The 25986-nt window shown below is 46.7% G+C and overlaps 1 protein-coding gene across 1 annotated transcript; it reads left to right on the top strand.

Annotated features, from left to right (window-relative positions):
• Positions 1-7602: 7602 nt before the first annotated feature.
• Positions 7603-25111, top strand: LOC115474403 (probable G-protein coupled receptor 83). The gene is made up of 4 exons (XM_030209850.1): positions 7603-8414; positions 15004-15129; positions 16651-16784; positions 24393-25111. The coding sequence occupies exons 1-4, from the start codon at positions 8025-8027 to the stop codon at positions 24985-24987; spliced, it is 1245 nt and encodes a 414-aa protein (XP_030065710.1). The 5' UTR covers positions 7603-8024; the 3' UTR covers positions 24988-25111.
• Positions 25112-25986: the final 875 nt, after the last annotated feature.

Raw genomic sequence — 25986 nt, 5'->3', positions numbered from 1 at the left:
TCTGCCCAGCACTGTCCTCGCATTCCAAATTACTGGAGTTTCCATCGAAGCTCTCTCCAGTCCATCCTAATTCAGATTGCTATATGTGAGATTCAGACCGTACAAGCCAGCCTAGCACTGGCTTTAGTTGATACAGCCGGAGTTGCCATCTAAGCACCACTTGAGATGTGCACAAATATGCAACCCCCTTAAGTTTTGCTTTTTATACAATTCTATTTTCTAATTCGAGAGCCCCTGTGTTCATCCCGTGCCACAGTTTTTGTCTCCACCACCACCTTGGGAGGGCATTCCAGGCATCAACCACCCTCTCTGTGAGAAAGAGTTCTCCAACATTACTCCTAAGTCTACCACCCCGCAACTTCAATTCATGTCCTCTAGTTTCACCATTTTCCCTTCTCTGGAAAATATTTGTTTTTATATTAATATTTTTCAAGTATTTAAGTGTCTGTATCATATTTCCCCTGTCCCTTCTCTCTGGGGGGGTGGGGGGGGATACTGATACATAGAGCATAAGTGGCAGATTGTGAAGAGACAGAAAAACAAAGTGGGAAGTGAACCAATGACTTCAGGGCGCTGAGACTAAAGTGATATAAAGTAGAATAAACTTTATTGTAGACTCTACACAGTACTGTGTTTCGGCCACAGGCCTGCCTCAGGAGTCTTGAGCGGTGTAAATAATTTTTTTTTCAATCACAGTACGAAAGCTACAAGCCTTTTCGTACTGCCACACCTTTGTTCGTCGATCTTGGAAGTCTTTGATTAGACCATCCAGCGTTGGATTCAAAATTTCTTTTGGTAACGTCCAAGACGAGACAGTGATTAAAAAAAGAAAAGAAAAGAAAACTGTCCACCGAGCAGGAGAGTGTCACGTTTCGAGATGAGTGAGCCCTTAGACTGCGGTGGAATACTACTGCCTGCCCTCCCAGGGGGCAGATGGACTGTAGCAAGCGGTGGGCAAGTCTCTGCAGAAGGGATTGCTCCACTAGAGGCATAAAAGGAAGCGGGAAACTGTACCCAGAACTGGAAGCAGAAGCTGTGCTGCAGCTGGAACCAGGACTGGAAGTAGGAGCTGTGCTGGAGTTGCACTGGAACTAGAACCAGGACTGGAAGCAGGAGCTGTTCCGGAAGCAGAATCTGTGCTGCAACTGGAGCCATGTGCTAGAGCCAGGACTGGAAGTAACAGCTGTGCTAGAGCTGGAACCAGGACTGGAAGTAACAGCTGTGCTGGAGCTGGAACCAGGACTGGAAGTAACAGCTGTGCTGGAGCTGGAACCAGGATTGGACGTAACAGCTGTGCTAGAGCTGGAACCAGGACTGGAAGTAACAGCTGTGCTGGAGCTGGAAGCAGGAGCTGTGCTGGATCTGGAACCAGGACTGGAAGCAGGTGCTGTGCTGGAGTTGCACTGGAACTAGAACCAGGACTGGAAGCAGGAGCTGTTCCGGAAGCAGAATCTGTGCTGCAACTGGAGCCATGTGCTAGAGCCAGGACTGGAAGTAACAGCTGTGCTAGAGCTGGAACCAGGACTGGAAGTAACAGCTGTGCTGGAGCTGGAAGCAGGAGCTGTGCTGGATCTGGAACCAGGACTGGAAGCAGAAGCTGTGCTGGAGCTGGAACCAGGACTGGAAGTAACAGCTGTGCTGGAGCTGGAACCAGGACTGGAAGTAACAGCTGTGCTGGAGCTGGAACCAGGATTGGAAGTAACAGCTGTGCTAGAGCTGGAACCAGGACTGGAAGTAACAGCTGTGCTGGAGCTGGAAGCAGGAGCTGTGCTGGATCTGGAACCAGGACTGGAAGCAGGTGCTGTGCTGGAGTTGCACTGGAACTAGAACCAGGACTGGAAGCAGGAGCTGTTCCGGAAGCAGAATCTGTGCTGCAACTGGAGCCATGTGCTAGAGCCAGGACTGGAAGTAACAGCTGTGCTAGAGCTGGAACCAGGACTGGAAGTAACAGCTGTGCTGGAGCTGGAAGCAGGAGCTGTGCTGGATCTGGAACCAGGACTGGAAGCAGAAGCTGTGCTGCAATCTGGAACCAGGACTGGAAGTAACAGCTGTGCTGGAGCTGGAACCAGGACTGGAAGTAACAGCTGTGCTGGAGCTGGAACCAGGATTGGAAGTAACAGCTGTGCTAGAGCTGGAACCAGGACTGGAAGTAACAGCTGTGCTGGAGCTGGAAGCAGGAGCTGTGCTGGAGCTGGAAGCAGGACTGGAAGCAGAAGCTGTGCTGCAATCTGGAACCAGGACTGGAAGTAACAGCTGTGCTGGAGCTGGAACCAGGATTGGAAGTAACAGCTGTGCTAGAGCTGGAACCAGGACTGGAAGTAACAGCTGTGCTGGAGCTGGAAGCAGGAGCTGTGCTGGATCTGGAACCAGGACTGGAAGCAGGTGCTGTGCTGGAGTTGCACTGGAACTAGAACCAGGACTGGAAGCAGGAGCTGTTCCGGAAGCAGAATCTGTGCTGCAACTGGAGCCATGTGCTAGAGCCAGGACTGGAAGTAACAGCTGTGCTGGAGCTGGAAGCAGGAGCTGTGCTGGATCTGGAACCAAGACTGGAAGCAGAAGCTGTGCTGCAATCTGGAACCAGGATTGGAAGTAACAGCTGTGCTGGAGCTGGAACCAGGACTGGAAGCAGGAGCTATGCTGGAACTAGAACCAGGACTGGAAGCTGGAGCTGTGCTGGAAGCAGAAGCTGTGCTGGAAGTTGGAACCGGGATTGCACATAAGTACATAAATGTTGCCTTACTGGAACAGACCGAAGGTCTATCAAGCCCAGCATCCTGTTTCCAACAGTGGCCAATCCAGGTTACAAATGCCTGGCAAGATCCCAGAAAAGCTCAATACATTTTATGCTGCTTATCCCAAGCCATTTGATAATGGCTTATGAACTTTTCTTTTAGGAAGCTATCCAAACCTTTTTTAAACCACGCTAAGCTAACTGCTTTTACCACATTCTCTGGCAATGAATTCCAGAGTTTAATTACAAGTTGAGTGAAGAAATACTTTCTCCAATTCGTTTTAAATTTACTACTTTGTAGCTTCATTGTGTGCCCCCCCTAGTCCTAGTAAACAAGCAATTCACGTCTACCTGTTCCACTCCACTCAGTATTTTATAGACCTCTATCATATCTCCCCTCAGCCGTCTTTTCTCCAAGCTGAAGATCCCTAGCCATTTCAGCCTTTCATCGTAGGGAAGTTGTCCCATCCCCTTTATCGTTGTAGTCACCCTTCACTGTACCTTTTCTAATTCCACTGTATCTTTTTGAGATGTGGTGACCAGAATTGCATACAGTATTCAAGATGTGGTCACACCATGGAACAATATAAAGGCATTGTAACATCCTTGTTTTTATTTTCCATTCCTTTCCTAATAATACCTAACATTCTATTTGTTTTCTTTGCTGCCGCAACACAACAAAGGGTTTCAAAGCATCATCAACGATGACTCGTAGATCCTTTTCCTGGTTTGTGACTCTTAACGTGGAACCTTGCATCACGTAGCTATAGTTCGGGTTCCTCTTTCCCACATGCATCACTTCACAGTTGCCCACATTAAACATCATCTGCCATTTGGATGCCCAGACTCCCAGTCTAATAAGGTCATCTTGCAATTTTTCACACTCCTTCGATTCAACAACTTTAAATAACTTTGTGTCGTTGGCAAATTTAATTACCTCAGTAGTTATTCCCATCTCTAGATCATTTATAAATTATGTTAAAAAGCTGCAGTCCCAACACAGACCCCTGGGGAACCCCATTAACTACCCTTCTCCATTGAGAATACTGACCATTTAACCCTACTCTCCGTTTTCTCTCTTTTAACCAGTTTTTAATCCACAATAGGACACTACCTCCTATCCCACGACTCCACAGTTTCCTCTGGAGTCTTTCATGAGGTACTTTGTCAAACGCCTTCTGAAAATCCAGATACATATCGACAGACTCACCTTTATCCACATGTTCATTCACCCCTTCAAAGAAATGTAGTAGATTGGTGAGGCAAGATTTCCCTTCACGAAATCCATGTTGGCTTTGTCTCATTAATCCATGCTTTTGAATATAATAGTCTACCATTTTGCCTAGCGCCATCATCAGGCTTACCAGTCTGTAATTTCCTGGATCACTTCTGGAACCCTTTTTAAAAATCGGCGTTATATTGGCCACCCTCCAATCTTCTGGTACATGCTTGATTTTAAAGGTAAATTACATATTACTAACAATAGTTCTGCAAGTTCATTTTTCTATTCTATCAATACTCTGGAATGTATACCATCTGGTCCTGGTGATTTGCTACTCTTCAGTTTGTCAAATTGCCCCATTACATCTTCCAGGTTTACAGAGATTTGATTGGGAGCCAGTGAAGTTTTTGTAGTAATGGGTTGGCACTTTCATATTGTGACATTCTGTAAGTCGGTATTGTGGCTGTGTTTTTTAATCTTATCAGTAGTTGTTCCCTGCAGCCAGCATATACTCTGTTGCAGTAATCGACATATGCTAAGGACTAGTGTGCAGAAGATCTGTCTAGGAAAGTAATCTCTTATTCTCCCGAGCTTCCACATTATTTCAAACAGTTTCGATGTGATGATCAAGATATGTTGATCAAATGATAGTTTACAGTCTAGAGTGATTCCTAGTAGTTTCAGATTTTCAGCTATTGGGTAAATAACTCCATCTAGGTTGACGTTTGTAAAGGTGTTGTTGCAGTGAGATGATGTTAGCACCAGGAATTGGGGGTTTTCTGTGTTAAGTGTGAGTTTGAACGATGTGGCCTAATATTCTAAAATGACTAAGCTAGATTTGATTCTGTCTATGTCCTCTAGGTTGTTATTGAAAGGGATGTAGATTGACTCGTTGTCGGCATACAGGAAGGGATTAAAGCCATTTTTTGCTCGAGTACATGCTGGAGGTGTCTTCGTAATGTTGAACAGGGCAAGAGACATGGAAGCTCCTTGGGGAAGTCCACATTCTGCTTTCCGTATAGGAGATATGGTTGTGCACATCTTTACTTGATAGGTTCTGGATGTCAAAAAACCATCAAACCACCGAAGTACTTCTCCAAGAACGCATAAATAAATAAATAATTAGGGGACAAGGAATGGGACTTGATATACCACCTTTCTGTGGTTTTTGCAACTACATTCAAAGCGGTTTACACGGTATATAGAGGTACTTATTTGTACCTGGGGCAATGGAGGGTTAAGTGACTTGGCCCAGAATCACAAGGAGCTGCAGTGGGAATTGACCCCAGTTCCCCAGAATCAGTGTCCGCTGCACTGACCACTAGGCTACTCCTCCACTAGCAACATTCCATGTAGAAGCCTGCCCTTGCAGATCAGCAACGCGGCCGCGCAGGCTTCTGTTTCTGTGAGTCTGACGTCTGTAAGGGCAGGCTTCGACATGGAATGTTGCTAGTGGAATAGCAACATTCCATGTAGAATCTCAATAGTAGCAACAGGGACTTGATATACCGCCTTTCTGTGGTTTTTGCAACTACATTCGAAGCGGTTTACACGGTATATAGAGGTACTTATTTGTACCTGGGGCAATGGAGGGTTAAGTGACTTGGCCCAGAATCACAAGGAGCTGCAGTGGGAATCGAACCCAGTTCCCCAGAATCAAGGTCTGTTGCACTAACCACTAGGCTACTCCTCGTTGGAGCCCATTAACTTATTATTTTGGGCACCAATCTGGGATCCGCACCAATTTTGGGTGACCATAGTTAGGACACCATTATCCCACAAATTCTATAAAGGTCACCCAAGTATGATTGCTTGGCTGTCCAAGTATGGCACTGCCAAACCCCCAGATACTCAATGCCTGTACCCGGATATGGCCTGCACTGAACATCGGGGTATGATTTAGCCAGCTGCGGCCAACATATAAAGAAACAGTGACTGCCAAGGTTTCTGAATTCTGCCCCTCGGTTCTTTCACATTGAACCTCAAACAACTCCTGATCCTGACCTCACTTTGAGCTTGGTTTACTGTAATACTCAAGTAATTGCTAGATCTAGAAATGAGTTATCTTGTCTCTTTCTGAACAAACTATAAACTTGTGCAGCAGGGATGGCCTCGGGTGTATGTGTACAGTGCTGTGTACATCTAGTGGTTGTAGTAAGAAGGGCAGGGACTAAACTCACACTATCAGGCTTATTTTCGAAAGTGATCGCCGGCCATCTTCCGACATAAATCGGGAGATGGCCGGCGATCTCGCAAACGCTGCAAAATCGGTATAATCGAAAGCGGCGTTTTTGACAGCATCGCCGCTTTCCCGTCGCTGCGCCGGCAAAAGTTCAAGGGGGCGTGTCGTTGGTGAAGTGAAGGCGGGACATGGGCGGGCATGGACGTGGCTACCTGATGGCCGGCTTTTGCGGATAATGGAAAAACAAAAAGCGGCATTAATCAGTATTTCGCCGGGTTTACTTGGTCCTTTAATTTTCACGACCAAGCCTCAAAAAGGTGCCCCAATTGACCAGATGACCACCGGAGGGAATGGGGGATGACCTCCCCATACTCCCCCAGTGGTCACCCACCCCCTCCCACACTAAAAAAAAATAAAACATTCTTTGCCAGCCTGTATGCCAGCTTCAAATGTTATACCCAGCTCCCTGACAGCAGTATGCAGGTCCCTGGAGCAGTTTTTAATGGGTGCAGTGCACTTCAGGCAGGCAGACCCAGGTCCATCCCCCCCCCCCACCTGTTACACTTGTGGTGCTAAGTGTTGAGCCCTACAACCCCCCCCCCCCAAACCCACTGTACCTACATGTAGGTGCCCCCCTTCGCCCATAAGGGCTATGGTAATGGTGGGATTTGGGGGGGCTCAGCACCCAAGGTAAGGGAGCTATGCACCTGGGAGCTATTTGTGTATTTTTTAAACATTTTTAGAAGTGCCCCCTAGGGTGCCCGGTTGGTCTCCTGGCATGTCAGAGGGACCAGTGCACTACAAATGCTGGCTCCTCCCATGACCAAATGCCTTGGATTTCGCCGGGTTTGAGATGGCCGGCATTTTTTTCCATTATCGCTGAAAAACAAAACCAGCGATCTCAAACCCAGCGAACTCTGGCATTTGGCCGGGCTAAACCGTATTATGGAAAAAAAAAAGATGGCCGGCCATCTTGTTCGAAAATACGGTTCCGGCCAGCTGTTGCGCCGCCGCCAAAATAGATCGCCGGCGACGTTCGATTATGCCCCTCCACGTGTTATGAGTTGATTGCCTGAGCTCTCCCTGTCTAGTAAGCTTAGAAATCGAGTTTCCATTGTATAAAGATGACAGGGTTAGCACTGCTGTGGGGGAGCTCTTGCTATAAACAAGAGCTGACACTTAGATCCTGCTGTATGTTAAGGGGGAAGAACCATTGTTATGTGAAGACAGGACAAAGGTCAGGGTTCTGCTCTATAACAGAGGCATTAAGGGTACGAACTTTGTGTGCATGGGAAGGACTGGGACAGACTTGCTGTCTAATAAAGTTGGGGAACTGGTTATAGCAGTAGGGTCATAAAGAAACCAAGCAAAATGAATAGAACACAAGAATAACCCAGTGCTCTCCTGTGTTCCACAGGGAAAGAGTGACAGAAAGCAGGAGGAAAACTCCAGACGTCTACCAAGGGAAGAAGCCCACAGGAGGAAAAGAGGGCAGAAGTCTCTCCGAAACTGAAGAATGGACACTGCCCTGATTCTGCGCAACCTGTCAGGCACAGACCAGTGGCACCATGTGACTTGGCACTGCCTTCACTGTATTTCTGCTGTTTAGGTCCCATTGTCCTCCATGTACTCTCCAAATGGCTAAGAACCGAAAAAGCTTTTCCTCTCTTGGTTAATAATCCCCTGCAGTCCTCCTATCCGCACACAGCGGGAATTGAAGGCAGCTGGCAGATTCTCTTAAGTTGTGCGTTGAAACTCACACTTTTGGTAGTAAATGACCTGTCTGTTCCTCTCTCCCCTCTTGCACAGAGGTGCAGAACATCAAGACTGACCCATCGATTAAAGACGCCTTGTTAACAGCTGGTGAATATAGCCCAGGAGACATCGCAATGTCTCACTCCCTCCTGCGGTCCCTCCCAGACTTCCCCAGATTCTCAACGGCCTGGGAAGAGCTTGGCTACAACTCTACTTTCACGAAGCTGCTGATGGCACTACAGAGCTTGAACAGGACTGGCTTTAACTGGTCCGACAGCAGGATTGTTGAATGGGAGAGGTTTGCTGAACTGGCCAGGTACGAGCCCGAGTCGCAGAAGCCCACGGTGAAAGCTCTGCTGATTGTGGCCTATTCTGTCATCATCGTGATGTCTCTCTTCGGCAACGTGCTGGTGTGTCATGTCGTGATGAAGAACAAGAGGATGCACTCGGCTACCAGCCTCTTCATTGTTAATTTGGCAGTCTCTGATATTATGATCACCCTGCTAAACACCCCGTTCACACTGGTGAGTGAGTGACCTGTTGGCATGGTCTCATGATGTCTGTTCTAGCTGGTTCACACTCAGGGTGAAAATAACTGCTTGAGTCATCACAGCTCTTTAGCCACCTTTCCCCGATATTCAAAACCGTTTAGTTAAATGGCACTTAACTGGCTATCCTGTGATATTCAGCGGGGGATAGCCAGTCAGGGGCATAGCCAGACTTCGGCGGGAGGGGGGTCCAGAGCCCGAGGTGAGGGGGCACATTTTAGCCCCCCCCCCGCCATTACCTTCCCCCCCTCCGCCGCCACCGCCAACTTTGACGACCCCTGCCGACGACCCTCTTGACCCCCCCTCCCGCTGCCAACTCTCCGCTGCTATCGTCGCTGCTGTGGGCTACCTTTGCTGGCGGGGGACCCCAATCCCCACCAGCCAAGGTTGTCCTCTTCTTCCCGCGAAGGCTTCATTCTGCAAGGCTTCATTCTGTTTCTGTGAGTCTGATGTCCTGCACGTACAACGTGCAGGACGTCAGACTCACAGAAACAGAACGAAACCTTGCGCCGGAAGAAGAGGACCTCGCTGGCTGATCTGCAAGGCTTCGTTCTGTTTCTGTGAGACTGACGTCCTGCACGTACAACGTGCAGGACGTCAGAAACAGAACGAAGCCTTGCGCGGGAAGAAGAGGGCCTCGGCTGGCGGGGGTTGGGGTCCCCCGCCAGCAAAGGTAGCCCACGGCGATGGCAGCGGGGGAGGGTTGGCGGCGGGAGGGTGGTTCAGAGGGTCGTCGGCAGGGGGGTCCAGGGCCAAATATACAGGGGCCCAGGCCCCGTGGCCCCACGTAACTACGCCACTGAAGCCAGTTATCTCCTGCTGAATATCCCCGGTTAACCCCTAGGAGATAGCCGGCTATATCGGGCGAAATAGAACCAGCTAAAATAAACCAGATATTCAATGCCAGTCACCATTGACTATCTGGGCTGAATGCTGACTATGGGAGTTGTTCCCTCCTGTGGTCTGGATATTGGCTCACTTGTCTTTCTTTGCTGACTTTCCCATCTCAGGCCAGTTTCCCATAACGGGTGAACGTTTTCCCGTAGATGTGAGAAGCCTGGGACTGGGGGAATAGAAATGTCATCCCACATGTCTCAGGCAGGAAAGGACAGATCCCTTGATTCCTATTGGTGTTGGGAAGGGGTGGACAGACGTGGTAAAGTACAGTGTACCATGTGGTAGAGAAAAAAGGAGGCAAAAATGACCAGAAGCAGCCTTTAGGCCAGTATTGGGTGTCTTCCTGTCTTTTTGATGCATTCTGCTACCTGTAGTGCTGGCATCAAATGGAGGAAGCTGGCCGACAAATACCATAATGCACTGAGAATGTAAGTTCAAAAACTAGAATTGCCCAAGAGTCTTCCTTCAGGAACTGGGTCCCTTGTAAGCTCTTTGAGCAGGGACTGTCTTTCTTCTAGGTTTGTGCAGCGCTGCGTACGCTTTGTAGCACTATAGAAATGCTAAATAGTAGTAGTAGTAGACTCTTGTAACCAGAGCTAATATTGTGATGTCATAATGCCTCAGGCCACCAATAAGAGCCAACCTCATCAGTGATGTCACAATGGCTTGATTGTCCTATACTTGGCTCACTTTTATTACATAGCTCTTTGAGCAGGGACTGTCTTTCTTCTATGCTTGTGCAGCGCTGCGTACGCCTTGTAGCGCTATAGAAATGCTAAATAGTACTAGTAGTAGATGTGCTACATGGACAGAAGTGAGTAGATCAGTGGCAGTGAAGGTGAAGTGGAGGAGGGGGAGGGAGGAGGAGACTATGGCACCTCTGAGCTGAGCTGAACGCCCCCAGCCTCCAGTTTAGTAAACAAGAGGAGATTTTGGTGCTCATTTTCAAAGCAGATGGATGTCTCAGAAAATGTCTATCTTTTGAAAACATCCAAATCGTGATTTTTGAAAGGCAGAATTTAGACATTTTACACTGCAGTTCTTCTAAATAGCAAGGAGGTGTTTTGGGGGCAATGTTTTGGGTGAGACTAGGGCAGGCCCAAAATTAGGACATCTTTCAGTGAGAATGGAAGGGGGGGGGGAGAAAAGGACATTTTTATCTAGACCTATTTCTATCACATCCAGGCTACAAAGAGGTGCCCTGATTGAGCAGCTGACGACTGGAGGACTGAAGGCAAGACCCCTCCTTAATCTCCCAGTGGTTACTGACCCTCTCTCACCCCCTAAGAAGTGAAAGTGACAGTGGAAACCAGACTGTATGGCAGCTTCGGGCATTATGGCCTTTCCTAATAGAGCAGCAAGTGTAAGGGAAATGGGACTTGACATACCGCCTTTCTGAAGTTTTTGCAACTACATTCAAAGCGGTTTACATATATACAGGTACTTATTTTGTACTAGGGGCAATGGAGGGTTAAGTGACTTGCCCAGAGTCACAAGGAGCTGCAGTGGGAATCGAACCCAGTTCCCCAGAATCAGAGTCCGCTGCACTAACCACTAGGCTACTCCTCACTAGCAACATTCCATGTAGAAGCCTGCCCTTGCAGATCAGCAACACGGCCGCGCAGGCTTCTGTTTCTGTGAGTCTGACGTCCTACACGTACGTGCAGAATGTCAGACTCACAGAAACAGAAGCCTGCGCAGCCTTCTACATGGAATGTTGCTAGTGGAATAGCAACATTCCATGTAGAATCTCAAATAGCAGCAACAGAATCTCCAATAGTAGCAGCATTCCATGTAGAATCTCAAACAGAGAAAGGGAAATGGGACTTGATATACCGCCTTTCTGAGGGTTTTTTTTTTTTTTTTGCAGCTACATTCAAAGCGGAGCAGCCTAGTGGTTAGTGCAGTGGACTTTGTAGAAGGGAACCCAGTTGTAACTCCCACTTTAACGTTTTTATTTCTGTGCAAATATGTGAGCCATCCTGGCACATAGAAATACCTCGGTACCTGAATTTATAAGGACAGTAGTGGTGGACCTTTAGGTAGGTTTGAATCTGTTGGATTTGTACCTGGGTCCCGTTTGTCCACTGCACTGACCACTAGGCTGCCCCTCTGCTCTACAGGGATGTCTGTGTGGCCATTTTTATACCAATGATGCCAGGCAGATGTTTTTTGCCTGCTTTTTTTTTTGGCATTTTCAGTGGAAGAACATCATCTTCAGATTTTCAAACAGGAAATGCTGACGTTTTTCCTGTTTGAAAATGGCTGTGAGATGGACATTTTTATGGACGTTATGAGTATCTCGTCCCAATTCTGATTTGGATGTTCTTTCAGAAATGCTCCTCTATATAACTTAGATCGGAATTACACATATCCATTCCCCCATGCCGGCCTTTTCGGCCGCCCCCCCCCCCCCCCCCAAGTAAGTTGAGGTTTCAGTCTTGGTGTCTTAGGTCTCCAGCTGTCAAAATCCCACAGCTCATGATTTTGGATTCCCTGCTAAGAAGAATGTGTCTGGATGGCTCACACACGAGGACATTGTCTAGAATTTCAGTAGACACCAAGCCAAAATCAATTTCATGCACCTTGATTTTTAGTATTAAAATAAAGGCAGACGCAGCAGATAGAACCCATAGCCACAGGGGCCGAGGTCTTTTTCCTCTCTGATTGGCAGGTCGGTTATCTGCTTCAATGTTGTACAACATGGTGCAGTTTGGGTTGTGTATCACATATTTATTTATTCATACTGGTATCCCACAATTATCCCAAAATGAGTTTGGGTTCAATATGGCTTACATTTAACAGTTGTTAGAGATGACATTGATTCAATTACATTTACAAGGTTGTATGTACGTACAGAATAGTCATTGGGTTTCTTGAGAAGATATGTCTTAGTTCATTTGTTAAATGAAAAGATGCGTAACAGTTAGAGATTGTGTATTGTTGTTCCAGAATGATTAGTCTAAAAAAGGAAGCCACACAAAGTGTGGAGGTGCACTTAATCCCCACGAAACAATACAGGAAGAAAAAAGAGAAGAGTGGGGGGGGAGATAGGCTCTTTCCGATCAATAAGGGAGACGCATATTTGAAAAAGGTATACTGTTGGAAGACTCCTGAAGTAGGCGCTACGTCGCCGAAACACGTGTTGAGTCGACCTGTTATAATAAACATTATACCTTTTGCAAATATACGTCTTCCGTATTGATTGGAAAGAGCCTATCTTCCCCCACTCTCCCTTTTTTCTTCCAGAATGATTAGTGCATATTTTACTCATAAACTTTCCTGAAGAGGTAGGTCTTTAGGTCTTTTATGAACTGGAGGTAGTTCGGGATGCTTTTTATGACTATGGGCATTGAGCCCAAGTAGCTAAATCCCACCATGTAGGTGGACTTGTAGAGTACGTTTTTGCAGTTGGGCAGGTGAAGTAGTAGGTAACCTGTCGTTCCTGGGTTTGCATTTCTTGGAGATAGTTTGATCATGTCTAGTATATAGTTCAGTGACATGCCAAACAGTATTTTGAGGGTGATTGAGCTGGTTTTGAAAAACAGTCTGGCTTTGATCGGGAGCCAATGTAGTAACATTAGGAGTAGTGGGGTTGCGCCATCATATTTTGACTTTTTGAATTATCAATCTCGCTGCTGTATTTTGGACAGTCTGCACTTAAGGGTGAATTCTATATATAGCGACTAAAGTTGTGGTCGCAACTTAATTGATTAACCATCCAATCGGCGCCGATAGTTGACAGATATCAAGCAAGTATCGGCACTGATTAGAATTTATGCGCGCAACTTTCTAATTGTATTCTGTAAAGTGGTGCGCGTAAATTCGAAAGCGTGGATCTCCAAAAGGGAACGTGGCCATGGACATTCCTAAAAATTTACGCACAGTGTTATAGAATATGCCCGATCCGCGTCTACGTTAGGTGTGGGTGTTTGCACCGGGTTGTAGTTGGCATAAATGGCCGAGACTAAAATTTAGTCGCGGGGACGGGCGTATGCGTATTCTTTAAACCACACCCAACTTTAGGCAAGGGCTTACAGAACAGCGCTAAGCGCGTTCTTTTTCGGCGCCATATATAGAATTCCCTTAATGTTTCACTGCTGTGGTGGAATTGTTTGGAGACACAACAGACGGGCCATAAAATATTACTTGTAAAAGAACAATATCTCTCTACCCTTTATACTTTTTACTTTCCAGATTTCCCATCCTGGAATGCACCACAGCAAATCCGATCTCAGGGTTTTAACAAAAAAATGTATTTTCTTCAGACTCTGAGGGCTGAGAGAGGATCGAGGGTTGATAATGATGCTGTCGGTATTAATAGCACCAGCGTCAGGCCCAGCTCCTCAGAAAAGTGCCTCAGTGCTGCTCCATTACGTGCTTCCTTGTTTAATCTCTTCAGTGCTAATTTTAACACCTGGGTGCTCAATGGCCCTCATTTGTGACTGAACTCTGACAGGCAGATGATCAAAAGCAAGCCCCGGCGCTAGAGGCTGTTAGCGCCATACTAGCGCGGGTGTTTGCTACCGCCCATGATCAGAGCCCTCGAGCGCGTGAAACAACGCGCTCGAGGGCTCTTAGCGCAAGTAGCATGCAAATGCATGCTAATCAGTGCTTAACGCATTCATCCCCAATGATCAGCGTCCAGCGCGCCAAAGATTGGGTCGCTGGCTGCGACAAACCCTACGCCAGCTCCGAGCTGGCGTTAGGGTTTGCAGATCATTGTGGAGGAATGGTGAGCCCTGTCCAGCATGCATTTGCATGCTGGCAGGCCCTCATTCCCCCCCCTACAGCAAACCTGCCAGCGAGGGCAGTTGAGGACGTCCAAAATTTGGACGTTTCTGTGACGGGGCAGTTGAGGACGTCCAAAATTTGGATGTTTCTGTGACGGGGCAGTTGAGGACGTCCAAAATTTGGACGTTTCTGTGACGGGGCAGTTGAGGACGTCCAAAATTTGGACGTTTCTATGACGAGGCAGTTGAGGACGTCCAAAATTTGGACGTTTCTGTGATGGGGCAGTTGAGGACGTCCAAAATTTGGACGTTTCTGTGACGGGGCAATTGAGGACGTCCAAAATGTGGACGTTTCTGCGACGGGGCAATTGAGGACGTCCAAAATGTGGACGTTTCTGCAATGGGCAGTTAAGGACGTCCAAAATTGGATCCAATTTTGGACGTCCTTAACTGCCCATTGCAGAAACGTCCACATTTTGGACGTCCTCAATTGCCCCATCGCTATACCTCCGACACCCCCTTGAAATTTGGCCGTCCCTGCAACAGGGCAGTTGAGGACGTCCATCTTCCGATTTAAAGATGGGCGTCCTTCTCTTTTCATTGGTCTCCAGCCCAGACCTGTCAAACAAGTGCGGGAGGATTGTGCTGAGCGCATGCTCAGGCACAATTCTCCCGCCCTTCTACCCCATAATCAGAGATAATTGCGCTGCTTAAATTTGCATGCATTATCTCTGATCATAGGTCTAATAGCTCCCCGCGCTGCTCCAGCGCTATTTTAGAGCGCTGTGTGGAACAGCGCAGGGCTTTTGATCATCTGCCTGTCACTGAGAATGGGGAACTCAGAGAAGGGGGAGGGGTTGGTCTAAGTTTGTCTCAGATAGAAGAATCCTCACCGCCCTACATGTCACTGATTTTGGTCTCCTGTTCCCTGCCAGGTTCGTTTTGTGAACAGCACCTGGGTGTTTGGAAAGACCATGTGTCACGTTAGCCGTTTTGTGCAGTACTGCTCCCTCCACGTCTCCACGCTGACCCTCACTGCCATTGCACTGGACAGACATCAGGTAAGGAGCTGAGAATAGTTTACTGTGTGGCCAAACTGCTGTATTCACTTAGTAGAGGAAATATTTCTCCACGGAAAGGGTGGTGAATTCGTGGATCGGCCTCCCGTTGGAAGTGGTGGAGATGAAAACAGTATCTGAATTCAAGAGAGCTTGGGACAAGTACATAGGATCTCTAAGGGAGTGACAGGGAGAGTAGATGGCCTGGATGAGCAGACTGGACAGGCCGTATGGCAGTGGTTTCCCAAACCTGGTCCTGGAGGCACCCCAGCCAGTCAGGTTTTCAGGATAACCACAATGAATATTCATGAGAGAGATTTGAATGCACTGCATTTTCACGTGGAATCCCTTAGGAAAAGGGGGAGCTAGTGGTTACTGAGGAAGGGCAGACTGGATGAGTCATTTGGCCCGTATCTGCCATCATGATTCTTTGTTTCTATCTGTCTCATGAATATTCATTGTGGATATCCTGAGAACCTGACAGTCTGGGGTGCCTCCAGGACCAGGTTGGGGAAACCACTGCCATATGGTCTTTATCTGCCTTCATTTTTCTCGGTTTCTATGTAAAGAATGAGAGAAGGCAGCGTCCTGGAAGCTCTTCCCTATCATCACCTCTTCTGCGGGTTTCACCCATGTTATTGAATTTGAGTTGTGTCACAGTTAGGCAGAGTCACATCTCCTGTGTGCAGTGGAATAGGTTCAACACAAGCTGCATCAATGGTCATGAGCAGATTACTGAATAAATCACTTTTTAAAAAGTCAGTACTGCATAGAGAGAATGCATGCTAATGCTCAGAATGTGTTCTCTCTGAAGCCAAGTGCACCAGATAATAGGAAGCTTAGGGGGTCAATATTCAGTGTCACTTATGTGTTTCGGAGCAGTTCCCGTCCAGGTAAGTTTCACTTGGTGGGGTCAGTCATTGATTTTCTGTGGCATTATCCGAGTAATGCCGCTGAAAATCTTTCCCGACTACTCTGGCATAATCTGGAAGTGTTGGAGTGGTCCAGGGGTGGCGCCAAGGCAGAAATGGAAATTGCCTAGACACCGCTGGTATCCAATAACTTTCCAGATAAATCATCCAAACTAGCTCTCCTAACTTATTCAGATAGTTATCTAGGTGTCAGCACCAAATTTTGGAAGTACCTGGATAACTTCGTGACTGTCCTTTACCCAAATCTTCTGCCTGGCACCGAACATCCCTGTATAAATTTAAAATGCCAAAGTCAGGATTTGAAATCCACAGTGTTTGAATTTCAGGGGTCAGGATGTAAAAATAGCAGTTGATTTGTTTGAGCACTCGGTTTCAGAAAATGCTCTCACTGGGCATGACATGGTAGTTTCACTCTGCAGTACTCAATGATCAGGTCTGTACAGAAGTGACAGAGCACAGGTTTCCCAACAGTGTCGCCTCTGTGCAGCTTGTCTGTTGTGGGATCAGTACAAACACCAGCATGGGTGAGAAAGTTGGGATGTTCCTGGTCCAGGCTGTGTTTTGGATGCTTATCCCTTAATTTTGTTTGCAGGTGATTCTGAATCCTCTAAAGCCCAGGATGTCGCTGACCAAAGGAGCCTTGAACATTTCCATTATCTGGATGATGGGGACCTGCTTCTCTCTTCCACATGCCATCTACCAGAAGCTTTTCCAGTACAATTACAGGTGTCAATCTCTTCTGCTAAACTGACTCCCCATGGTGTTGAATCTTTCACTCTTCCAGGAATCTGTGGCATGTTGGTGCTAACAATCTGTGTTATGGACCAGCACCGTCCATCTCAAGGCAGTATCTGTCAGCCTCCCACTTTCTCCCTCCTCCGCTTTCTTTGACCCTTCACCTTTCATTCTTGGTTTTTTTTTCTCTCGCTGGTCTTCAATTGGCCAGCTTTCCAAAGATCTCCTGTAGGAGATTTGGGGAAATGGATCATAAGGTGTTGCTGAAATATATCTGCCTGGCTGAATTCTTTTCATACAGTTCACTTGGCAATTTTAACCGAAATATAGTGAACATAAAGTGAAAAGGGCATTTATATGGCAAATGTTCAAGCAAGCACATGAAATAATCAGCAGAGGAGGGGAAACTGCCAAGTGCAAGGCAGGTAGACTCAAAACGATAGTCTACCAGGAACAAAAGTGAGGCCCTGCAGAAGCAGAAACAGCTTGCTCTGTCTCCCAGTATTGTAATAATGCTGTCTCAGCTCCTTGTGACTCTGGGCAAGTCAATTAACCCTCCATTGCCCATGGTACAAAATAAGTACCATATGTAAACCGCTTTGAATGTAATTGCAAAAACCTCAGAAAGGCGGTATATCAAGTCCCATTTTCCTTTCCCTTTCCCTCTTTACGTGCACCAAGACTGATTTTTAAAAAAGAGAAACGAGAAAAAGCCTTTTGTTAAAACTAATACAAGTGACCTCTGTATTACTGCAGGAGCAATCCCCAGGGAGGAGTAATGGGGGTTTGATGCTTGCCCTTTTTCTGATCACTAGGTTTAGGCTGGAGATGCCGTGTCCACTATGATACCACAGTGCCATAAGCTAGACAAAGGACTGAGGTTATGGTTCAGTTGGTAACGGTTTGCATCCCAGTCATCAGGACACATGCAGCCTGTCTGGTGTTCAGGATGTCCACAGTGAATAGAAGTGAGAGAGGTTTGCATACAGATCTTTCTCACCCCTATTCATTGTGGATATCTTGAACACTAGAAAGACTGTGTCCTGAAGACTGGACCATGGCAGCCTGCCAAGCAGTTGACCGTAGTGTTCATCCCTGTCCATGTGGTTGGTGGAAACATCATAAGTATTGCCATACTGGGACAGACCAAAGGTCCATCAAGCCCAGCATCCTGTTTCCAACAGTGGCCAATCCAGGTCACAAATACCTGGCAAGATCCCAAAAATGTACAAAACATTTTATACTGCTTATCCCAGAAGTAGTGGATTTTCCCCAAGTCCATTTAATAATGGTCTATGGACTGTTCCTTTAGGAACCGTACAAACCTTTTTAAAACTCCGCTAAGCTAACCACCTTTACCACATTCTCTGGCAACGAATTCCAGAGTTTAATTACACTTTGAGTGAAGAAACATTTTCTCCGATTCGTTTTAAATTTACTACATTGTAGCTTCATCGCATGCCCCCTAGTCCTAGTATTTTTGGAAAGCGTGAACAGACGCTTCACATCTACCCATTCAACTCCACTCATTATTTTATAGCCCTCTATCATATCTCCCCTCAGCCGCCTTTTCTCCAAGCTGAAGGGCCATAGCCGCTTTAGCCTTTCCTCATAGGGAAGTCGTCCCATCCCCTTTATCATTTTCGTCGCCCTTCTCTGCACCTTTTCTAATTCCACTATATCTTTTTTGAGATGCGGCAACTACAATTGAACACTATTCGAGGTGCGGTCGCACCATGGAGCGATACATCGGTGCTTATGCAAGTATGTTTAGGGGGGGGGGATCATGGGAGACGCAGCTGAGGAGCCAGTTCACAGACTCAGCAATACAGGTCTGATAAAGATGTGAGGTGGCTCCCAGGATTATTGACTCTCCCAGGACATAGCAGGGGGAGCAGGTTAGATTCTAAAGGGAAGAGCTGTGTGTTTCTTGTTTCTCTGTAGAAAGGCAGAAAGATGGGTACCAGAATGATATCCAGGCAGAAACAGGAAATTAAAGGATAGAAATCAGAGCGTGCAGAATCAAGGGTGGCACAGGAGTGCTCGCAGCTGAGGAGGGAAGCATGACCAGGGGTTAAACTTGAAGATCAGGAGCTGGAGAATTTGTCTTTCCTTGCTCTTGGGGTCTCTTTCATGCTGCTGCTGCTAGCTGGAATGAGGGTGGACGGGAGCCAGGATTCCTATTACCCAGAGACCACACTTGGGGGACAGATGCAACCATCAGCCTTTGGGCAGTGAGGGAGAAAGAGATGGGGGTGGGACGGAGAGCAAGCTAGATTTGGGGGCAAGAGAAAAGAGCTGGGGGGGACAAGAGAGAGCGATAGGTGAGTAATAGCCTGGGGAAATCACCTAGCGAGACAGGTCATGACATATGATGGGGGAAGTTTGCGTCTTTGAGTGATAACACTTTTCTGTGTTGCGACTTTAATTATTACTTCATGACAGTCATTACATTTCTTATGTGGACAAATAAAGTATGTGAAAATACCCTGTTTCCCCGAAAATAAGACATCCCCTGAAAATAAGACCTAGTAGAGGTTTTGCTGAATAGCTAAATATAAGGCCTCCCCCGAAAGTAAGACCTAGCAAAGTTTTTGTTTGGAAGCACGCCCGCCGAACAGAACACCAGAGCATGCAGCTGTGATTCTTTTTAGCCCGCCACCGTTGTCCCCTACCTTCACCGTCCGTTGCAGAGCAGCTGCATGCAGGACATGAAGACCGTCACCTGCCGCCAACCCCGATGTTCCCTTCCGTGACCATCACTTGTAAGTGTGCAGGCAAGGCATCAAGAGGCCCGTCGTCTGCCGCCATCCCCGTTGTCCCCTACCGCCAGATGTAGAACTGCACACAGTCTGCTGTTATCCCGTCGCCTGCCGCCATACCGTACGCTGTCCCTGCTGTGCGAGTCTGCTGTGACGAGCTCCCCCTGGTGGCCGGAAGCTGCAATACCGTCCCTGCTATACAAGTGGTCCAGGAACTGCTGTTACGATGATGTTCCAGAAGACGATGACATGACTGTCGTTGAATAAATCTTGCTTTGTGTTCATAAATATCGGGATCGGTAAATGTACCATAGATTGTTGTACATGGAAATAATGGTAGTAACAAGAAATTCTTGATAGGATTCACAGTTTGTCTGGTTATGCTGGTTTGTGATGACAACTACTGTACAGTATATAATGTTCATTTTTTTTTTGTTCAACAATAAATGTGAATTCTTCTACATGGAAAAATAAGACATCCCCTGAAAATATGACCTAGTGCATCTTTGGGAGCAAAAATTAATATAAGACACTGTCTTATTTTCGGGGAAACAGGGTACGCAGAATTTGAAAATATTGCAAGCAGAATTTGTCATCTGTTTCCCCACAATGCCCCCAGCAACAAAAGTGTAAGTAGAAAGGACACACACAGGCGGAAACAGTTCACTTACAGACGCTCGAGCATGTAATAGCACACGCACTCATGGTTTTGCTCTGAAAACTACAATGTATATTCTTTGGGTGCAGATCGGCTAGAATATAACTTAATTTACAAAAAAAATCTGCTGTCACAAAATGACGATTATCTACCTGCAACTAGTGCAGTGTGCTGAGCAGCAGGAAAAAAAAGGTCTCAAAGAGCTTCCAGATCATGAATTTATCTGTTGAAGCTAAAACGGGTCAAAAGACCCTGCCTTCATCATTGGCCAAAAAAAATAAAAAAAAACCCCTTTATGATGTGCAACAGTTCCTGCTGGTTAGGTTAGTCTCTTAGAAAATATAATACATTTACAGAAATTAAATAAGCACCACCACTTATCTTTTCCAGGTGGTGCTTCTGGACAGCGTTGCGTGCTATGCTCCACTCTCTTTTATTCATGGGCTGAGCCGACGATGGCCAGCGTTTCGCACGGCTGCTTCAGGGTCTCGGTGTCACATTTCAGAGAATGATCAGCACGATGACGTCTCAACGCCCTTCTGTCTGTAGCACATCATAAGGTGTTTTTTTTGGCCAGTGCTGAAGGCAGGGTCTTTTGACCCGTTTTAGCTTCAACGGATAAATTCATGGTCTGGAAGCTCTTTGAGGCCTTTTTTTTTTTCCCCTGCTGCTCAGCACACTGCACTAGTTGCAGGTAGATAATTGTCATTTTGTGGCAGGCAGAGTTTTTGTAAATTAAGTTTTGCTCTGAAAATACACGCACAGCTGCGCAGACGGTCAGAAGGAAGCAAACTGTTATCCTCGCTTTTTCCTGAAGTGCTACTACTACTACTATTTAGCATTTCTATAGCGCTACAAGGCGTACGCAGCGCTGCACAAACATAGAAGAAAGACAGTCCCTGCTCAAAGAGCTTACAATCTAATAGACAAGTGGACCTGGGTGACTGAAGTGTGGTCAAGCATTTCTGGTTTCAGTGGTGATTCTCGACGGGGACGCGTCCTCCTCCCAGTTCCACATGCCGGTGACAACAAGCGAGTATCATTCTGTCTTGGAGGATGAAGAATGGGTATCGGACATGCTGCAGTGAAGCTGGTAACATAGTCTGCGAGCCGAAGCAGAGGCTGCACTAAAACCACAACCAACAGGAGTGTCATATCTTGTTGGAGAGACGTGGAACCTCTGGATACACTTTTTTTTTTTTTTTTTTTTTTTTTACAAACTTCTAATTTGGATGAATCAAGTGGAGGAGTGGCCTAGTGGTTAGGGTGGTGGACTTTGGTCCTGAGGAACTGCGTTCGATTCCCACTTCAGGCACAGGCAGCTCCTTGTGACTCTGAGCAAGTCACTTAACCCTCCATTGCCCCATGTAAGCCGCATTGAGCCTGCCATGAGTGGGAAAGCGCAGGGTACAAATGTAACAAAAATAAAATAGATACTATTGGAGATTCTACATGGAATGTTGCTACTATTGAGATTCTGTTGCTACTATTGGAGATTCTACATGGAATGTTGCTATTCCACTAGCAACATTCCACGTAGAAGGCTGCGCAGGCTTCTGTTTCTGTGAGGCTGACGTCCTGCACGTACGTGCCACATTGGTGATCTGCAAGGGCCAACTTCTACATGGAATGTTGCTAGTGGAATAGCAACATTCCATGTAGAATCTCAAACAGTAGCAACAGTGGAGTAGTGGCCTAGTGGTTAGGGTGGTGGACTTTGGTCCTGGGGAACTGAGGAACTGAGTTCCATTCCCACTTCAGGCACAGGCAGCTCCTTGTGACTCTGGGCAAGTCACTTAACCCTCCATTGCCCCATGTAAGCCGCATTGAGCCTGCCATGAGTGGGAAAAGCGCGGGGTACAAATGTAACAAAAAAAAAAAAAAGTCCTAATAAGCCACTGGCAGAAAAGAATAACTGAAAGTAGTTAAGGTATAGATAATGAATTACTGTGGTATAAAGAGAAATGAACTGCAGGCAACAAATTACTTGCCATGCTGACGGGTTTTGATAAATATAGTTGTGTGCATAGGTGATCAAATAATCAGATTAGGGAAGGACAGGATTGTGGAAACCCCAGTCTGCAGACAGGATTCTCCACCGAGTCTGGGAGGAGACACAAGCCAGCCTTGAAGCAGAACTAGCCCAAGCATTAGGCGAGACTAGGTGGCTGCCTAGAGCAGCAGCTTCTGGGGAATAGTCAAAGCAAGACAATAGATCTAACAGCCACACACACTCAAAGAACCATCAGTGTGTACTTTTACCTGTAGGAGGTCCATTGTAAACACACACACCACAAAAACACAACAAACTTGATGTCTTGGGGCAGCTGAATAGGGGCCTGAAAATTAATCAAAGTAACATAGTAGATGACGGCAGAAAAAGACCTGCATAGTCCATCCAGTCTGCCCAAGACAAACTCATATGTGTATACCTTACCTTGAATTTGTACCTGTCCTTTTCAGGGCACAGACCATATAAGTCTGCCCAGCAGTATTTCCCGCCTCCCAACCACCAGTCCCGCCTCCCATCAGCGACTCTGGTACAGACCGTATAAGTCTGCCCTCCCCTATCCTCGCCTCCCAACCACCACCCCCTCTCCCATCAGCGGCTCTGGTACAGACCGTATAAGTCTGCCCTCCCCTATCCTCGCCTCCCAACCACCACCCCCTCTTCCCCCCACCTGCTCCGCATAAAGGTGAAAGTTCACCCAGGGTGCCCAATACTCTTGCACCGGCCCTGCCCGCAGGTCAGTTTTGCTAACAGGATTTGAAATGACATATCTTCTGAATAAAGATTTCGTTTACTGCAGCTTCCAGAAGGAAGAAGGAAAGTTTCCCAGTCCATGAAATGCATTGGGGAAAACATTTTCCACAGGGGGTTGGCCAATGTCCCACGCAAAGATAAAGGCCAAATGGCCCATCCTCCATAACCACTAACTCCTCCTTTTACTAAGGGATCCCACGTGCCTGTCCCACGTTTTCTTAAATTCTGACACGGTCCTTGTCTCCACAACTTCCACCACCCTTTCCGTGCACTTAATTAGATTCCTCCTAAGCCTATTTCCTCTCAGCTTCATCTGTGCCCCCTCATTCCATAGTTTTCCTTCATTTGAAAAAGCCTCCCGTACATTAATGCCATCGAGGTATTTCAACATCTCTATCATATCCCCTCTCTCCCTCCTTTCTTCCAGCATATACATGTTGAGGTTCATAAAGGACTAAAATACAAGTCCACATACGCCACCGGCTTCTTCTACATTTGTACGCAACTATGGAACGCATTACCAAAGGCCATAAAAACAACGCAAGATCTAGCTAGCTTCCGAAAGGCTACTGAAAACTGACCTATTCAAGAAGGCATACCGCAAACAACCATCCTAATTACTAAACAATAAGACTGATTATGAACGAGACAGAACCGATCTCGTATCACTTGACTGGTTCGCCTCACTGCTTCTAATGTACGAACACTACCACTTCTACCCTAATGTCGAAAATGATCTTTCTATAAATGATGACCCAACATACGTTACAATCCAATCTATAACTTAATCTATTTGCAATACCTTAATGTATTCCTCTATCATGTATGTGCGCAGTTGAATGAAATACCATTTGTAATTCTACTGACTGGAAATGGCAATCGCCACTACGGCAAATGTAAGCCACATTGAGCCTGCCAATTGGTGGGAAAATGTGGGATACAAATGCTACAAATAAATAAATAAATAAGTCTGGCCTTATATATTTTATGACCGAGACCGGTTACCAGTTTAGTAGCCGCCCTCTTTCCGTAGGTGGGGTCTCCAGAATTGCACACAGTACGCTAGCTAAAATTGTTTGCTTAGTGGGATTTTCGTTTCTGAGGTGGCAGGACTTAGATAAGGCATCCTTTAGCCAAAGAACTTAAATATGTGCTCAGAAATCTGCACTTACTACTTTGACTTAAATCCACGTGTACCACGAATCCTCAACAAGATCCTTGTTTCGCTTGACTGTGATAATTTAGCAGGTCTTTTAGTCAGTGTCTGAAGCATTTAATACAAAGGACAAAATGTCTTTTTCATTCTAGAAATTATGTCACATGTTCCTCTTTTTCTCTGAGTCCTGCCCCTAATAATTGATCAGTGGTCCAGCTTCCAACTCTGTCTCTTTTTTTGTGTTTTTGTTCTCCACAAGGGAAACCACAATCCGGAGCTTGTGTGTCCCAGATTTCCCTGACCCAGCTGAGCTCTTCTGGAAGTACCTCGACCTCTCCACTTTCCTCCTGCTCTACCTGCTCCCCCTCCTTATCATCACCGTCACCTACACCCGCCTGGCCAAGAAGCTGTGGATGCGCAATGCTATCGGTGACGTCACCACGGAGCAGTACATCACGCACCGGAAGAACAAGAAGAAGAGCATCAAGATGCTGGTTCTGGTGGTGGTGGTCTTTGCGGTCTGCTGGTTCCCTTTGAATTGTTACGTGGTACTGATTTCCAGCTTGGACATCAAGACCAAGAACGCCCTGTATTTTGCACTGCACTGGTTTGCCATGAGCAGCACCTGCTACAACCCCTTCATTTACTGCTGGCTGAATGAAAGCTTCCGACTGGAGCTGAAATCCTTACTGGGCGTGTGCAGGACAGTTCAAGGGTCACAGGACAATGTCCTCCCGGCAGGGGTCCTGCAATATCGGGAAGCGTGGTTGGAGCAAGCTAGCCTCAAGCAAGGGCGGTCTTTGCAGAGTATTCGATCGACTACCAATGTGCAAACCGTTAACACAGATCTGTAATGGGGTAAGGGAGTGGCGGCCCTACCATTAGGCAGGGGGCTGCAGGTGGCACTTTTCTAGAGTGGCATCCACCCCCATGCCTACTGCACTCTGGCTTCGACCCCGTCCTCTGAATTTACCTTCTTTTCTGGCTTTCAAAAAGTCAGGGTGTCAGCGGTTCCCATACGCTGCCCTGCTACCAACCCCTTCTCTCTTATGACTCACCTCTCTGACATACATCATGTTTCCTCAGACGTGGGGTGGGCTGCAGTAGAGAGAAGGGGCCGGGGGTGGTGGCAGGGCAGCATATGGGAACTGCTGCCACCCTTACTTTTGGATAGAAAAGAAAGTAAATTCGGGGAATGAAGGAAGGGTGAAGGTGTCAGACTGGGAGGGGGGCACGGAGCAGAGCTGGGGTGGCAGACCAGGGGTAAGGGAGTGGTGGCTCTACCATTAGGTCACCTGAGGCGGGGGCCGCAGGTGGTATTCTTTTGGAGTGGTATCCACTCTCCATGCCTGCCTCGCTGTGGCATCGACCCCCCCCCCTCCCCACCCTTCTCTGAATTTACCTTTGTTATGGAAATGTTCCCTTTACCGAAGAAACTCTCAGAACTCTGGGTTCAATTATATAAAGATCTTTATTTGTAAATCAAGCCTGCATGCAGGGAGACTACCAAACATAAGGAAACTCAGTCAGCAGTCTGTCAATACTGATTCAATGTAACCTTAAATAGCCAGGAATACTGTTGTCCCACAGTCACCAGGTGCTGTAGTTCTGGTTAACAAATAATAAGAAGAAAGAAAATATAATGATTCCCTTCCTTGCCCCTCCAGCTACTTTATTTTAGATATGGCACATACTCCTCCTTCATTCTCTCAGTTAATTAAAACATTCCAAACTCCTGAGATGATTCCGGCCTATTTCTCACTAACAAGCTAGTTAATTACAAGCATGATATATATGTGACCTTTCCTACTTTAGCAACTTATTTCAGTGATTGTTATATTCTGAAGTAAGGT

This window comes from Microcaecilia unicolor, chromosome 7 (genome assembly GCF_901765095.1).
Source record: "Microcaecilia unicolor chromosome 7, aMicUni1.1, whole genome shotgun sequence".
In the NCBI taxonomy this organism is placed as follows: domain Eukaryota; kingdom Metazoa; phylum Chordata; class Amphibia; order Gymnophiona; family Siphonopidae; genus Microcaecilia; species Microcaecilia unicolor.
This window is presented reverse-complemented; position numbering and strand designations above follow the sequence as displayed.